Consider the following 16,355-nt stretch of genomic DNA (forward strand, 5'->3'; position numbering starts at 1 on the left):
CGTGAGCGCGTGAGCGTGAGCGCGTGAGCGTGAGCGCGTGAGCGAGTGAGTGAGCGAGCGAGCGTGAGCGCGTGAGCGAGTGAGTGAGCGAGCGAGCGTGAGCGAGTGAGCGAGTGAGCGAGTGAGCGTGAGCGAGTGAGCGTGAGCGAGTGAGCGAGTGAGCGTGAGCGTGAGCGTGTGAGCGTGAGCGTGAGCGTGAGTGTGAGCGTGAGCGTGAGCGAGTGAGCATGAGCGAGCGCGAGAGAGTGAGCGTGAGCGAGTGAGCGTGAGCGAGTGAGCATGAGCGAGCACGAGAGAGTGAGCGTGAGCGAGTGAGCGTGAGCGAGTGAGCGTGAGCGAGTGAGCGAGCGTGAGCGTGAGCGAGTGAGCGTGAGCGTGAGCGAGTGAGAGCGTGAGCGAGTGAGAGCGTGAGCGAGTGAGTGTGAGCATGAGCGAGCGCGAGAGAGTGAGCGTGAGCGTGTGAGCGTGAGCGTGTGAGCGTGAGCGTGAGCGAGAGCGAGTGAGCGCGTGAGCGAGTGAGCGAGTGAGCGAGTGAGCGTGAGCGAGTGAGCGAGTGAGCGTGAGCGTGTGAGCGAGTGAGCGTGAGCGTGAGCGAGTGAGCGAGTGAGCGTGAGTGTGAGCGTGAGTGTGAGCGTGAGCGTGAGCGAGTGAGCGTGAGCGTGAGCGAGTGAGCGTGAGCGAGTGAGCGTGAGCGTGAGCGAGTGAGAGCGTGAGCGTGAGAGAGTGAGCATGAGCGAGCGCGAGAGAGTGAGCGTGAGCGTGTGAGCGTGAGCGTGTGAGCGTGAGCGTGAGCGAGAGCGAGTGAGCGCGTGAGCGAGTGAGCGAGTGAGCGAGTGAGCGGGAGCGTGAGCGAGTGAGCGTGAGCGAGTGAGCGTGAGCGAGTGAGCGTGAGCGAGTGAGCGTGAGCGAGTGAGCGAGCGTGAGCGTGAGCGAGTGAGCGTGAGCGTGAGCGAGTGAGCGTGAGCGAGTGAGCGTGAGCGAGTGAGCATGAGCGAGCACGAGAGAGTGAGCGTGAGCGAGTGAGCGTGAGCGAGTGAGCATGAGCGAGCACGAGAGAGTGAGCGTGAGCGAGTGAGCGTGAGCGAGTGAGCATGAGCGAGCACGAGAGAGTGAGCGTGAGCGAGTGAGCGTGAGCGAGTGAGCATGAGCGAGCACGAGAGAGTGAGCGTGAGCGAGTGAGCGTGAGCGAGTGAGCATGAGCGAGCACGAGAGAGTGAGCGTGAGCGAGTGAGCGTGAGCGAGTGAGCGTGAGCGAGTGAGCGAGCGTGAGCGTGAGCGAGTGAGCGTGAGCGAGTGAGCATGAGCGAGCACGAGAGAGTGAGCGTGAGCGAGTGAGCGTGAGCGAGTGAGCGTGAGCGAGTGAGCGAGCGTGAGCGTGAGCGAGTGAGCGTGAGCGAGTGAGCATGAGCGAGCACGAGAGAGTGAGCGTGAGCGAGTGAGCGTGAGCGAGTGAGCGTGAGCGAGTGAGCGTGAGCGAGTGAGCGTGAGCGAGTGAGCGTGAGCGAGTGAGCGTGAGCGAGTGAGCGTGAGCGAGTGAGCGTGAGCGAGTGAGCGTGAGCGAGTGAGCGTGAGCGAGTGAGCGTGAGCGAGTGAGCGTGAGCGAGTGAGCGTGAGCGAGTGAGCGTGAGCGAGTGAGCGTGAGCGAGTGAGCGTGAGCGAGTGAGCGTGAGCGAGTGAGCGTGAGCGAGTGAGCGTGAGCGAGTGAGCGTGAGCGAGTGAGCGTGAGCGAGTGAGCGTGAGCGAGTGAGCGTGAGCGAGTGAGCGTGAGCGAGTGAGCGTGAGCGAGTGAGCGTGAGCGAGTGAGCGTGAGCGAGTGAGCGTGAGCGAGTGAGCGTGAGCGAGTGAGCGTGAGCGAGTGAGCGTGAGCGAGTGAGCGTGAGCGAGTGAGCGTGAGCGAGTGAGCGTGAGCGAGTGAGCGTGAGCGAGTGAGCGTGAGCGAGTGAGCGTGAGCGAGTGAGCGTGAGCGAGTGAGCGTGAGCGAGTGAGCGTGAGCGAGTGAGCGTGAGCGAGTGAGCGTGAGCGAGTGAGCGTGAGCGAGTGAGCGTGAGCGAGTGAGCGTGAGCGAGTGAGCGTGAGCGAGTGAGCGTGAGCGAGTGAGCGTGAGCGAGTGAGCGTGAGCGAGTGAGCGTGAGCGAGTGAGCGTGAGCGAGTGAGCGTGAGCGAGTGAGCGTGAGCGAGTGAGCGTGAGCGAGTGAGCGTGAGCGAGTGAGCGTGAGCGAGTGAGCGAGCGTGAGCGTGAGCGAGTGAGCGTGAGCGAGTGAGCATGAGCGAGCACGAGAGAGTGAGCGTGAGCGAGTGAGCGTGAGCGAGTGAGCGTGAGCGAGTGAGCGAGCGTGAGCGTGAGCGAGTGAGCGTGAGCGAGTGAGCATGAGCGAGCACGAGAGAGTGAGCGTGAGCGAGTGAGCGTGAGCGAGTGAGCGTGAGCGAGTGAGCGAGCGTGAGCGTGAGCGAGTGAGCGTGAGCGAGTGAGCATGAGCGAGCACGAGAGAGTGAGCGTGAGCGAGTGAGCGTGAGCGAGTGAGCGTGAGCGAGTGAGCGAGCGTGAGCGTGAGCGAGTGAGCGTGAGCGAGTGAGCATGAGCGAGCACGAGAGAGTGAGCGTGAGCGAGTGAGCGTGAGCGAGTGAGCGTGAGCGAGTGAGCGAGCGTGAGCGTGAGCGAGTGAGCGTGAGCGAGTGAGCATGAGCGAGCACGAGAGAGTGAGCGTGAGCGAGTGAGCGTGAGCGAGTGAGCGTGAGCGAGTGAGCGTGAGCGAGTGAGCGTGAGCGAGTGAGCGTGAGCGAGTGAGCGTGAGCGAGTGAGCGTGAGCGAGTGAGCGTGAGCGAGTGAGCGTGAGCGAGTGAGCGTGAGCGAGTGAGCGTGAGCGAGTGAGCGTGAGCGAGTGAGCGTGAGCGAGTGAGCGTGAGCGAGTGAGCGTGAGCGAGTGAGCGTGAGCGAGTGAGCGTGAGCGAGTGAGCGTGAGCGAGTGAGCGTGAGCGAGTGAGCGTGAGCGAGTGAGCGTGAGCGAGTGAGCGTGAGCGAGTGAGCGTGAGCGAGTGAGCGTGAGCGAGTGAGCGTGAGCGAGTGAGCGTGAGCGAGTGAGCGTGAGCGAGTGAGCGTGAGCGAGTGAGCGTGAGCGAGTGAGCGTGAGCGAGTGAGCGTGAGCGAGTGAGCGTGAGCGAGTGAGCGTGAGCGAGTGAGCGTGAGCGAGTGAGCGTGAGCGAGTGAGCGTGAGCGAGTGAGCGTGAGCGAGTGAGCGTGAGCGAGTGAGCGTGAGCGAGTGAGCGTGAGCGAGTGAGCGTGAGCGAGTGAGCGTGAGCGAGTGAGCGTGAGCGAGTGAGCGTGAGCGAGTGAGCGTGAGCGAGTGAGCGTGAGCGAGTGAGCGTGAGCGAGTGAGCGTGAGCGAGTGAGCGTGAGCGAGTGAGCGTGAGCGAGTGAGCGTGAGCGAGTGAGCGTGAGCGAGTGAGCGTGAGCGAGTGAGCGTGAGCGAGTGAGCGTGAGCGAGTGAGCGTGAGCGAGTGAGCGAGCGTGAGCGTGAGCGAGTGAGCGTGAGCGAGTGAGCATGAGCGAGCACGAGAGAGTGAGCGTGAGCGAGTGAGCGTGAGCGAGTGAGCGTGAGCGAGTGAGCGAGCGTGAGCGTGAGCGAGTGAGCGTGAGCGAGTGAGCATGAGCGAGCACGAGAGAGTGAGCGTGAGCGAGTGAGCGTGAGCGAGTGAGCGTGAGCGAGTGAGCGAGCGTGAGCGTGAGCGAGTGAGCGTGAGCGAGTGAGCATGAGCGAGCACGAGAGAGTGAGCGTGAGCGAGTGAGCGTGAGCGAGTGAGCGTGAGCGAGTGAGCGAGCGTGAGCGTGAGCGAGTGAGCGTGAGCGAGTGAGCATGAGCGAGCACGAGAGAGTGAGCGTGAGCGAGTGAGCGTGAGCGAGTGAGCGTGAGCGAGTGAGCGAGCGTGAGCGTGAGCGAGTGAGCGTGAGCGAGTGAGCATGAGCGAGCACGAGAGAGTGAGCGTGAGCGAGTGAGCGTGAGCGAGTGAGCGTGAGCGAGTGAGCGTGAGCGAGTGAGCGTGAGCGATTGTGTGTGTGTGTGTGTGTGTGTGTGTGTGTGTGTGTGTGCGCGCGCTTTACCTCAGCACTGAGAGGTTCAGGTTTCCCGTACAGGCTTTGATTTTATTCTGGGCTTCCAGGTGTGTCATTCCCTCTGTGGCGATGCCGTCGATAGACAGCACGACGTCCCCGACGCTGATCTTGGCTTTTGCTGCCTTTCCTCCTTCTGTCAGCTGCATCAAACACAAACAATCAATGATTTAAGACTTCACTTTCAGTCTGTTTCTGGCTCAAATCAAGTGAGGTGAAGACTTCAAATGTGGCGTATGTGACTATGGACTGTGCTATGATGCAAAATGAAGCAAAATATGAAAAAAAAAACTAGATAAGAAAAAAAAACAGAAGTTTTCATTTTTTTCCCTTTTTAAAGTTCTTAAAGAAAACTATTAAATATACTGTGTATATATATATATACATACATACACACACACGTTTTATGTATATCTGTATTTAAAAAAAAAATTTCTATGATGGTACTTGTAATTTTCATGATGATTTTTTTTTTTTTACATTTTTATAATTTTTCTGTGATGGAACTTTCACTTTTCACAATCCAATCAATTTCGATTGATAAACTGAAGTCCTGCCTATTTACACACACACACACACACATACATATACATATACATATACATACATATACATATACATATACATACATATACATATACATACATATACATATACACATACATATACACATACATATACACATACATATACATATACATATATATAAATAACAAAAAATAAATATAAGAATTAAATATAAGGCAGGACTTGATTTTGTCAATTAGAAAAGGATTGGATTGTGAAATACATAAAGAATAAATACAGGGAAGGAACAGATTTAATCAATCAGGAATCAATTGGATCATGAAAACTGGAAGTTCCATAATATAAAAAAAAATTTAAAAAAAAAGAAATAAAAAAAGATAAATATACAAATTCAATATAAGGCAGGACTTTATTTTATCCATCAAGAACTGACTGGATTGTGAAAAGTGGAACGGAGTCATGTGACTGGACAGGGTAGTGACATCAGCTGGAAAAAAAGCAACCAAATCTGGCCTCTTTTCATGAACGATCCCAGAGGAGCTGAAACATCTCAAGCCATTATAATACACCTCAAACACACTGGACTTTGCTATAAGAGGAACGGAAAAACAAAATGAGAGACAGACACTGTTACGACAGACTGTAAACTCACAGCACACTTTCCTCATTAAAAGCTGATCGCATCAGTTAAGCTGGATCTAAACTCGAATCAGGAGTGACAGTGTTTCAAACATCCATCTGCGGCCATCAAAGCGTGACCTTCCCAACAAACAGAGCCAGAGACGTGAGTCATCCCTTCCTCAGTCTGTTAAAGCCCTCCGCTGCCACACACATAAAACTGATCTGAGGTCAGAGGTTACAGGGAACATGTCACCAGACTCCACATAACTCCAACTAGACGCATTCAAAACCTGACAAACCAGGACATGAAAGCATGATCTCCAGAGTCACTTCATCAGCATTACACCATTTCATTTGAGAAAACTATTGTCAGCTACACACACAAAGCAACGATCTTCACTACAAGCTGCCAAAATAAAAGTTTGGTTTAACATGAAGAAATGACGGTAGCAATACAAATATTACTTTTGTACAGCAGAATGCACTTCTGACAGTAATCATAAATAATACAGTTTAATATTATTTTTCAAATATCACAATTTGTTCAATTATGTTTTAATTTAAAACTATTTCAAATAAAAGGAAATTAAAATGACTTTTTAAAAGGTTAAAAATGCAGTGAAATTAATATTTTATGCCTTCATTTGATTATTGTTTTTGATAATTAATATTAAAATCATAAATCACAAATCTAGAAAAGTTCAAACTGAATTTGGGGAAAAATTAAACCGATTTTAGGGCCCCTAAAAATTTAATTTGTTAAATAAGTTTCATGTTCTCAAGTAATTACTTTTTTTTTTTAAATCGCTAAATTTTAATTTAAGCATTAAAACAGAATCCAGCATTTAATTTAAACTGAAAAAGAAAAAATATATATTCTAAACAAACAAACAAATAAATAACTCTTTAAAAAAGAAAAAAAAAAAAAAAAGAATACAAAAAAACCCCAACAAGTCCAAAAAGAAAAAGATCAAAACGGAATCCAGAAAAATTAAAACTGAAAAATTCAAAAATTCAAAAATCATATAAATAAAAATCATAGTGCCCAATATTTCCATACTGTGATTTGGGCCACACTATTTCTAACCTTGCACTCTATATAGGACTGATATGAAGTGAACTGGCGTGGAGCCCGTTTGCTCTCGATGTGTCTGAACAAGAAGCACTTATTTCCTGGTGTGTATATGAGGCATTACGCAGCCATGCATGAATAGCTGTCGTTCTCTTCACTTCACATCTGCTAGGAAACCAACTCAACTAATGTACTCTCCTCCTCCTGAGTCAGATTAGCACCCGCTCTGCTCTCGGCTGAAACCTTTAAAACAACAACCACGATGCGGGACTGATGACAGAAACACTTCAGCCTGTCAGAACAATCACGTTTTGCCTGCTCCCATGATGTTTTGAGTCAAACGCGTTTAGAGCAACATGAGGACAAGTATTTTTATGAAATTTTCCTTTAAATAGGTTTGTGATTTTTTGTTATTTTTAAAAGAAAAAAAAAAAAAGTCAAAGTGTGATTTATACAGTATACTGTAAAATGTAAAATGCAGTGTGTAATTTTTGATTTCACGTCAACAACCATGGCTATTTTTATAATGACAAACAGGTAATTAAAGGAAAATATGTGGGAGAAAAAAAACGGAAAAAAAAAATATATATATATTTACTGAAGGTTTTTAAAGTTAATATTTGATTTAAAAAAATGAAAACTATTACATATAAATATAAATATGCATGACTTGATTTTATTAGGAATCGACTTGATCATGAAAACTGGGCTTTTAAATCACATTAAAAATATATATATTTTTTAATGTAAACAAATATGAAAATAAATATAAATATAAAAAATAAATATAGGGCATGACTTGAAATATATTTTAAATATTTTTATATTATAAAAAATAAACGAATTTTTTTTTTCTTCCCTGATTGGTTATAGCAGCACTTTGGGCGGCGCCATGAGCTCTGATTGGTTAGCTTGCCACAGGATGCATCAAAAGTCGTGAGAAGAGAGAGAATCATGGCCTCAAAGTCACGTAGTGATGTCTGGCTTCACTTTGAGAAGACCGATGAAAATACAGTTCAGTGCAAGCTGTCACACAAATCTACAACAAGTACAATGCGCTATCATCTAACATTTGTACATAAAATGTCTGGCGATAACAGAGCGGCAACTCAGACGAGCATTGCATCATTTGCCGTAAGACCAAAATGCAATGCAGGCAGAACCGAGGAGACGACACAGCTAATCGCTGAAATGGTGGTGAAAGATTTGCTGCCCATTAGTTTCGTCGACGGAGAAGGATTTAAAGATTTCATGCATTACGTTGAGCCCGAGTATGACATACCGTCACGCAAAACAGTCACAGCAAGAATAAATGCTTTATATGAAAAGACTGCTTCTTCACTGAAGGACAGACTGCCAAAGACAGCGAGGGTGGCTGTCACTACCGATTCATGGACCTCGCTGACCACTGAATCCTACATAACACTAACTTGCCATTACATTGCTGAATGGGAAATGCACAGTGCAGTACGTGTTACAGACGTGATCAGAAAGTGCAAATTGAATCCAAAATATTGCTGAAATATTAGAATAAATTAAAAAAAACAACAGTGACACTAATGTAGTCTAAGAATGTGAATTTATTGTACTTTCGTGTTACACTTTCAGTCAAGCTCACAGCTGCATTGGCAAATTTTTTTTCAGATGAAAGTTGTAATAGCTAGCCTACATCTGATTAATTAACATGAACATTACATGCTGAAAGCGCTGCATATCAGTGATTAGTTTCATGCTCAAATGCAATGCCCGATAATGATTATATTGCTTTTAGATGTTTTTTTTTTATTTTATTATTATTACTGATGTTATAATAATGCAGCCGTGCTTTTTTTCCTCATATTTGTGGGTATAATTCAATTCATATGGCTTCGAAAACGCGCAGGCGATTTATGGATTTATGGAAAATAAAACTTAAACAACTTAAAACTTATAACTTAAAAATAAAACTTAATTACAACTATTACACTTAATAATGTAGATGAAAATATAGCACAAATCTGCCATACATTTATAATGAGAACTTTATAGAAATCTATAGTAAATTCTGTCCTTGCCCATCTTTCAGCGCACTGTCATGAAAACGCATCACGGCGGGAGCTCGCTCTCTCTCTCTCTTTCTCTGTCTAGCACATAACTTAGCATCCTATTGTGCAGATACAAGTTGTAATGTTACGTCTGCTATGTATCGAAGTTATCTGATTTATCATAGGATGTGTCATAGAATGAGATTCAGTTTATTGGCATAAAGTCACTCTTCACCTCAGGCAGCTATTCCTTTTTAGATGCTTCTTTATTAATAACATTGCTTCATCATAATCAAAATCTAACATGTCCTAATCATGTGTTCATGTTTTCATAGACAGGTTTTCATGTCATATTTTTATTTTTAACATTCATTTTCATAACAATCTTCAGATTTTTTCATTATATCCATTACGGCCATGCCCCGCCCCCCGCACAAGCCTCGCCCCCGATTACTCGATTAATCGTTTTTGAAACATATGGATGATCGAAATGAGAAATTTCCCAAAATGCCCATCCCTAGCTCACACAACTTTAAATCTCCGAAAGCACCTCTGGGAGTTTGACGAGGTCACACAGACTTATTTGAGTCATTAGGTCAACGGCAACAACCGGCCCTCAAAGCCTGAACCTCATGTAATGGCCCGAGGAGACCCAACAACACAAGAACATGATGAGGTCCCACAGCTGAGGGTCTTCAGCCAGTCAGAGGAACACGTTAAACACCTCCTGAGCCCGCACAGACACACGTGTGCGAAAGATGCTTAGCATTAGCAGCAGTCATTTCTTTTATTAACATCATAAACTAAACCTCAGCCTCATAAAGCTGAAGGTAACAAGGATCAAATCCCACCGCAGAGGAGAACGACACCCCAAATCAAACAACACCTCACAGCTTGCCTTCAAATGTTTTCATTAGCCATATTTCTAGCAACATTTTCAAAATGAAAGATTAGCAAGCTTGGGCTTTTTAACAGACTATGTTGAGTTATGATGTGTGTGACCGGAGAACTTTTCCATATCCATGTTTTCACATGTAAGCCAAGAGAAATAAGTCATTTTACTTGCATAATGTGCGCATATATTATAAACATTCTATGAGGAAATAAATAAAAATATATTAACTATTTTACAACAAAAAAAATTTATGAATAAAAATATTCAAATTATAAATTTATTGTATACTTTTGAAATTATATAAAAATAAAATAAAATATTAATAATGAACATAAATATTAGGGATGCACTGAAATGAAAAATCTGGGCCGAAACCGAAAATTCTGGATACACTTGGCCAAAAACTGAAACCGAAAATGCTTTAATTACTTATTTTATTCAATAACATCAAATAATTTTGTAATATTTTTTAATTTAACTCAACAATTATAATGATACTGCATTTAAAAATTCGAGCCAATAAAATACCCCCACTTTTATTGAAAGTAAAAATAAAATTGGACAGAAAATATTCAATATCAATATATTATTTTTATTCAGTTCTATTCTCTGTTCTTGAGCGGACTTTGCTTTTCCAGTGAGCGGTAGTATTAGTGATATATAAGTTAGTTAGTTATATACAGTGGGTACGGAAAGTATTCAGACCCCCTTAAATTTTTCACTCTTTGTTATTTTCTTTCAGGAACACCAGAAAGAAAGTAGATGGTCTATTCTGATGTCATGCTGACCTTATTATGAAACAAACAGGACAAATCTCCCGTGTTTTGTATAAAACGAAGCTGAACGCTCCTCATTACATGTGTTTGGCAGATGAGCAGCTCTAGAAAGCCAAAAGGATGAGATATCTGCCCCCTTGGCAGCACAGAAGTGACACTGGTGGAGATGCTGGTTTAACGCCGGCCAGTAAACGCTAATGAACGGTTGCTCCGCTACGATGCCAAAGCTCTGCGGCCCGTCTCCTTTTACAGCCGTCTGAGGGTATCATGGGCCACATCTCACACACACACACACACACACGCTTATCAGAGAACCAGGCTGTGTAACACTATGACACAACATCCATAAAACAGGCTGAAAATCCCAGTAACCAGCAGAGCGTAGAGACAGGCCTTCATCTAAAACTTAATTTAAGCCACCAAAACTCACTGTTTCTTAAATTAAACCAAAAAGGAGGCACTAATGAGAGAACCGCAAGTAATGCAGTTTACCACCAGAGAAAAACACCCGCCATGTGAAAAATTATAAGTATGGTGATAGTTACTCTGAACTGCTTCTCTGTAATTATTTCTGATGAAGAAAAACAAATGCCACATTGTTTTCTGGATGCGAGTTATGCTAAATCAAACAAAATACGACAACATTCATTTAAATTCGGACATTAAAATTAGAAATGTTGCCTTTGCAAATAGCTGAAATAAAATGCGTTTTCAAAATGAAATATTAACAAGTTGGGGCTTTTAATACACTATATAAGTGGAGAAATAAAATAAATACATAATAAATTATGATTATTATAAAAATACGTTTTAATTTTTTATATTTTGTTATATACATATACACACATTTTATATTATCACCACATTATATATTATATTGTATATTTATAAAAAAAATTAATAGTAATAATATTTTATTATATGTATAATATTTTTAAATATTTGGTTTTATATTTTATTTTAATTTATTTAATGTTTGTTTTATTTCAAGTAATGAAAATATTTCATTGTTACAGTTTTATTTAACTTAACCTTGCTTCTTGACTAAAATAATGTAAATAATATGAAATATTGTTTCCACCACAGGGTACAAAAATTATGATGATTTTACTCACAATTCAGACTTTTTTCTTGCAATTCTAATGAAGAAAAGTCAGAATTAAGAGATATAAACTCAGTTTTGTGCGATATAAACTCAGAATTGAGAGAAAAAACGTGATTGCGACTTTTTATTTCAATATTCAAACAAGCAAGTCACAAATGCAAGATACAAACTCAGACTTGTGAGGGGAAAAAAAAGTGACGATTACCTTTTATTTTTTTAATCAGTGGCAGAAACAAAAATATAAATTACGAGAAATAAATAAATAAATTAATTCAGAATTCCAAGAAAGAAGGTCAGTTTATATCTCGCGATTATAAGAATGGTGATACAAATAATTACAGAGGAGCGGTTTAGAGTAATTGATGTAGAAGAAATCTTTGCATGTTGCTATCCGAATGCGAGTTATGATAAACCAGACAAAATAAGACCACACTCGTTTGAGTTCAGACATGGACGGCGGCCAAACGCTTCCATGTGTGCCTTTCCAAATAACCACAATCAAACGCAAATCAAATTAAGGTGAAATTCCCCATAACGATGTCTGATGATAAACCCACGGATCATCATTAACCGCTCCCTTTGAACCGAGTCTAGCCGACCGTACGTCAAAAGCTCATCCACGAATCCACCACAGTGCCAGATGCATGCTGGTGATGTAAAACAAAGCCAAGGGAAGTTTCCAGTCCTCATGTGTGCGCTGTAATTGATTAACAATAGCGATCCAAATTTAAAATGCAGCATTTACTGACTGTGTGTGCACCAAAACCGGATCTACATGTGTGTTCGGTACCTATACGATCACCACAAACCTTCAGCCAGCTGTGTTAAATGACTTCTAAAACTCATTAAATGGAGCTGGACTGGTTTGAGTCCATCGCCTCAAACCACATTTCTGGTAATAATACTCAATTTTGGCATCCAGGTTTGTACATTTTGTGAAGTACAGAGACACTTGTCTTAGCAAACAGCACCAACTAAGGTTAAGATTCCTCTTTCAACTGTGGCAAGATAATATTTGAATGTTAAATGTAATGAAACGACTGCTTTTCCTCCATTAATTTTTATCGAGAGCTGAAAACATGCCAATTAGTTACACAGTTTTGCTGTCAGCGTATTAAAGACCACACTCACTGACTTCTGAAGCAAACCAGTGGTTTTTTCCCTCAGAGGTCCTCACGCGGGCCGATTGAAATGCTGATGGGCTTCATTCTGAGCGCTGGATGAATGAAGGAGCATTTTTCAGACGTGGAGTCACAGCTCTTGTTAAGGTGCTTTAACGTCTCTTTAAAGGCCTTATATGGATCTGGGAGATTTCTCTCGCTGTGTGATCCGTGTCAAACATTCCCGAAGCATTTCGGGACAAAGCAGGTGTTTTGCTGGAACTTGATGAGGAAACATTGTGTTCCTAAAATACATCTATTACGTCACACACTGACTATATTATACAATAAAAGTAGAACGCACAAAAGCACAGAAATATTTGCATTGAGAGCAAGAGCGTGATTCCTTCCTGACAGTGTTATTTTGGTATCATTGAGATCCTGTTATAATTTCTATTAATGCTAAATCAGTAGCTACATTTAAATCTAGACTCAAAACATCTGTTTAGTTGTGCTTTTACTGAATGAGCACTGTGCAAAGTCCGAACTGATTGCACTGTATTTTATGTATCATCATTTTCTATTCTTAACGGTTTTAATTTCATTTTAAATCAACTTTTTAAAAATCATTTTAGAAATTTAATTCCTTGCTTTTATTACGGTGTTTTTTTTACTTATTACCGTTGTGTATGAAATGTGCTATATAAATAAACTTGCCTTGCCTAATATCTTGAATGAGTTTTTATACTTTGTTTTCATTTTAATTTTAGTTATGTTTTAGTCATTTTGTTGTGTTTTTATTAGTTTTTGCTTTTTTGAGATCTATTTATGTCTAAATATGTCTATAGTTATTTTATTTAATTTTATTAGATTTACTTTAAATTTTTGTAGTAATCGCCTTTGCAACTAGCTGAATTAAAATAAGCTTTTTAAAAATATTTATGTTTAGTCTTTATATTTCATTTTATTTTAGTTAATGCTTGTTTTATGAGTAAATAAATAAACAAACTTTAATGAATAAATATTCTAATTATAAATCTAATATGAATAAATATTTCATATTAATTTTTATAAAAAAAAACTGTGCAATATTTAGTTAGTGTTACCATTTATTCACTTTTGTTAAATTTGCTGATTGATAATATCTTGATTATTGCTAAAACTATAATAAAAATAAATTAAATAAAACCAAATAAAAATAAAAATATAATAGAAAAATAAACTAAATTAAATAAAACATAGCAATATAAAAATGTAAAAAAAAAAATTTAAATACAATATAAAATAAAGATAAATAAAATATAAAATAAAAAAACAAAACAGTAAAAACAAAATAAAAATATAATATAAAATATAAAACAAAACTAAATAAAATAAAAAGCAAAAATTAAAATTAAATTCAATAAAACTAAACTAAATAAAGCAATATAAAACAGTAAAAATAAAATAAAAGTATAATATAAAATAACAAAAATATAGAAAGGAAAAAATATATAAAATAAAATAAGTTACAAAACAGAAAAAAAAAACAAGCAATACAATAAAAAAAATAAAATACTGTTCCTAAAATTGTATTTTACTTGTTTACTCCATCTGCACTTTGTTGCTAATAAAGCACTAAACTGAATCTGAGAGTGAGAAAAGCTGTAATCCTCAAAAAGATTCTCTAGTTTTAACACAGAAAAACAAACGCAGCAGTGATTTCAAACACTTGTGTGTCTGTGATCACGGCCGGAACTCTGTTAATTACAGGTCAACAGGATGTGTGTAGAATTCATGAGGAAAAGTCTCTAAAGACCCTGGAGAAATGAAACAGAGCCACAGTGCAGAGGTGACGTGTGAAAGGGTAAAAATGAACACTCAAGCATAGGGCTGAACGATTAATTGCATTTGTGATAATATCGCGATATGAGAAAATGCGATTTTTCAATCGCAGAGGCTGCAATTACACTCGGTCACGTGACACGCGAGAGTAAAGAGGTGTCTTTGACATCAAAGTACGGCGAGAGAACGCATAAGGAGACGTCCGCTCTCTTATAGCTCTCGCAGTGCTTTGATGTCATACACCCATCGGTCTAAGCAGCGCTGCTTCAAGTCGAGCGCCAGCCATCAGCAGAAAAAGAAAAGAAATAAAACAGTAAACAGCCAAAGGACGTAACTTAGAATGGGAGATGGATCGGTTTGTGAAAGCGAAGAGAAAAGCCATAGATGAAGTCGCACAGACCCAGGCAGGTGCTGGTCATTTAAAAGCTAAATGCTGAAAATATGACGAGGCATATCTTGCTCTCGGCTTCACTCACTGTGTCTAAGTTATACCGGACACTACAGTTGACGCTGTGTGTGTCCTATGCCTTAGCGGACAGCATGAAACCCACAAAAAATACATAAATAATAGAGAAAATAATAATAATAATAATAATAATAATAACAACAGTTATTCTCTCTATGCTATTTTTCAGTGTTTCAAGTGATGCAGGTGTTTTTTCCCTGTAATTTTCCAAAATCGTTCAGCCCTACTCAAGCAAAAAATGAGAGTAAAAACTGTTACTTATCACATGTAATACATGGTTGGATTGAATCTGACTGAAAGCCATATCATGGTATAAATGGCATGCAATGGGAAATGCAACCATGTGATGGTAACAGTAAATCTTTTTCTTCTCTCACCAGCCCAGCCAAACCAAACCAAACCAAATCCAAAACAAAACAAAACATGAAATATAAACTAACTCACTAGTAAATAAAATGTAAAATTACATTAAATAAAAAATAATTACATATACATATATAATGTAATATAATATATAATTCATTATAAAATTAATGAAATACAAAATAAAGAGAAAATTTAATCAAATTAAGCAACATAAAACAGAAAAAAATGAATACATTATATTTTAAAGAAATATAAAATTAAATAGCAATTTTATATAAAAAAAAATAAATAAAAGCAATATAAAACAAGATAAAAATAAAAAACCATTGTTCCTGAAACTGTAATTTACTTGTTTACTTGTAACTCTTTATCTTCTCTCACCAGAAAATAAAATAAATAAAACAAAATTGTAAAAATAATTATATTAATACAGTTATTTATAGTTTTATATTTCACTATCAAATAATGAAACATAAAATATAAACAAAACTATATAAAATAAAGCTATATAAAACCATAAAATAAAGTAAAAAAAAAACAAAAAAAAAAACATTACTATTCCTGAAACTGAATTTTACTTGTTTACTCGTAACTCTATATCTTCTCTCACAAGCCTAAATAAAAACAGAGAACGAGAGCTTGTCCAGAGTCAGATTACATCCACACCGCATTCACCCGGCCTCTGTGGCAATGAATCCAAACGCTTGCCATTTTTCAGCACACAATTCCACAAAAGCTGTAAATCAGAGAGCGGAGTGAGGCAGCGTGACATGATGGACGAGTTTCATACATTTTACTATTAAAACCAGATCGGATCACCCTAAAGCTCAATGTGCTGCGGTCGCGCAGATCCTGCTCAGATTTGACTGCCATTGGCATTCATCGAAAACTCTTAGCATTGTTATAAGACTCTTTCCCTAGAAATAAACCCGGGATGGTTCCTAGGGAATCACTTAGAGGTTGCTAGGGGTCCAGATGAAAAGAGCTAATTCCTGTTTCCTGTTGCTCTTTGTTTTTGATAGGAAATGACTCTGTTAAAGCCTTTAAAAGGAGTCTATATTTAGATACAAGGAATTAAACTAATGATTTTTGGATACAGAGGAAAGCAGCAAACGTTACAAGTCCATAAATGTTACTTAAAGACAGTCAGAACCTGCTTTGGTATTACGGGCTGGACGATACTCAAGAGAATGAGTTGAGTTTCTGTAAATGTGCTTATTTTACATCATATCAAAGCGTTCGCACACTTCCAAATGATTTGAAATCCTAGAAATCAGTCCCTTTAGCAGCACAAGCTGGAGTGTTTCTGCACGCTTTCATCTTGGCTGAATATCTGAGTGATTCAGAGATCAGAACAGCTGAACTTTCCCTTTGAAACCAGAGGGTGAAACTGAAAGATGTTGCTTCACCTCAATCTCTCAATAGTGTGTGTGTTTGTGTGTGTGTGTGTGTGTGTGAGAGAGAGAGAGAGAG

At 40.7% G+C, this 16,355-nt stretch overlaps 1 protein-coding gene across 1 annotated transcript in view; it reads right to left on the reverse strand.

The window, feature by feature from the left end:
• Window positions 1-4,041: 4,041 nt before the first annotated feature.
• Window positions 4,042-16,355, reverse strand: part of LOC107653773 (PDZ and LIM domain protein 5-like) — a 35,206-nt gene continuing 22,892 nt past the window's right edge. Inside the window, exon 2 of the mRNA XM_016440596.1 lies at window positions 4,042-4,248. Coding sequence (XP_016296082.1) covers window positions 4,093-4,248 — 156 coding nt within the window. The 3' untranslated portion in view covers window positions 4,042-4,092. The remainder of the gene's footprint in view (window positions 4,249-16,355) is intronic.

Source organism: Sinocyclocheilus anshuiensis, unplaced genomic scaffold (genome assembly GCF_001515605.1).
Source record: "Sinocyclocheilus anshuiensis isolate Anshui unplaced genomic scaffold, SAMN03320099.WGS_v1.1 scaffold443, whole genome shotgun sequence".
NCBI lineage: Eukaryota > Metazoa > Chordata > Actinopteri > Cypriniformes > Cyprinidae > Sinocyclocheilus > Sinocyclocheilus anshuiensis.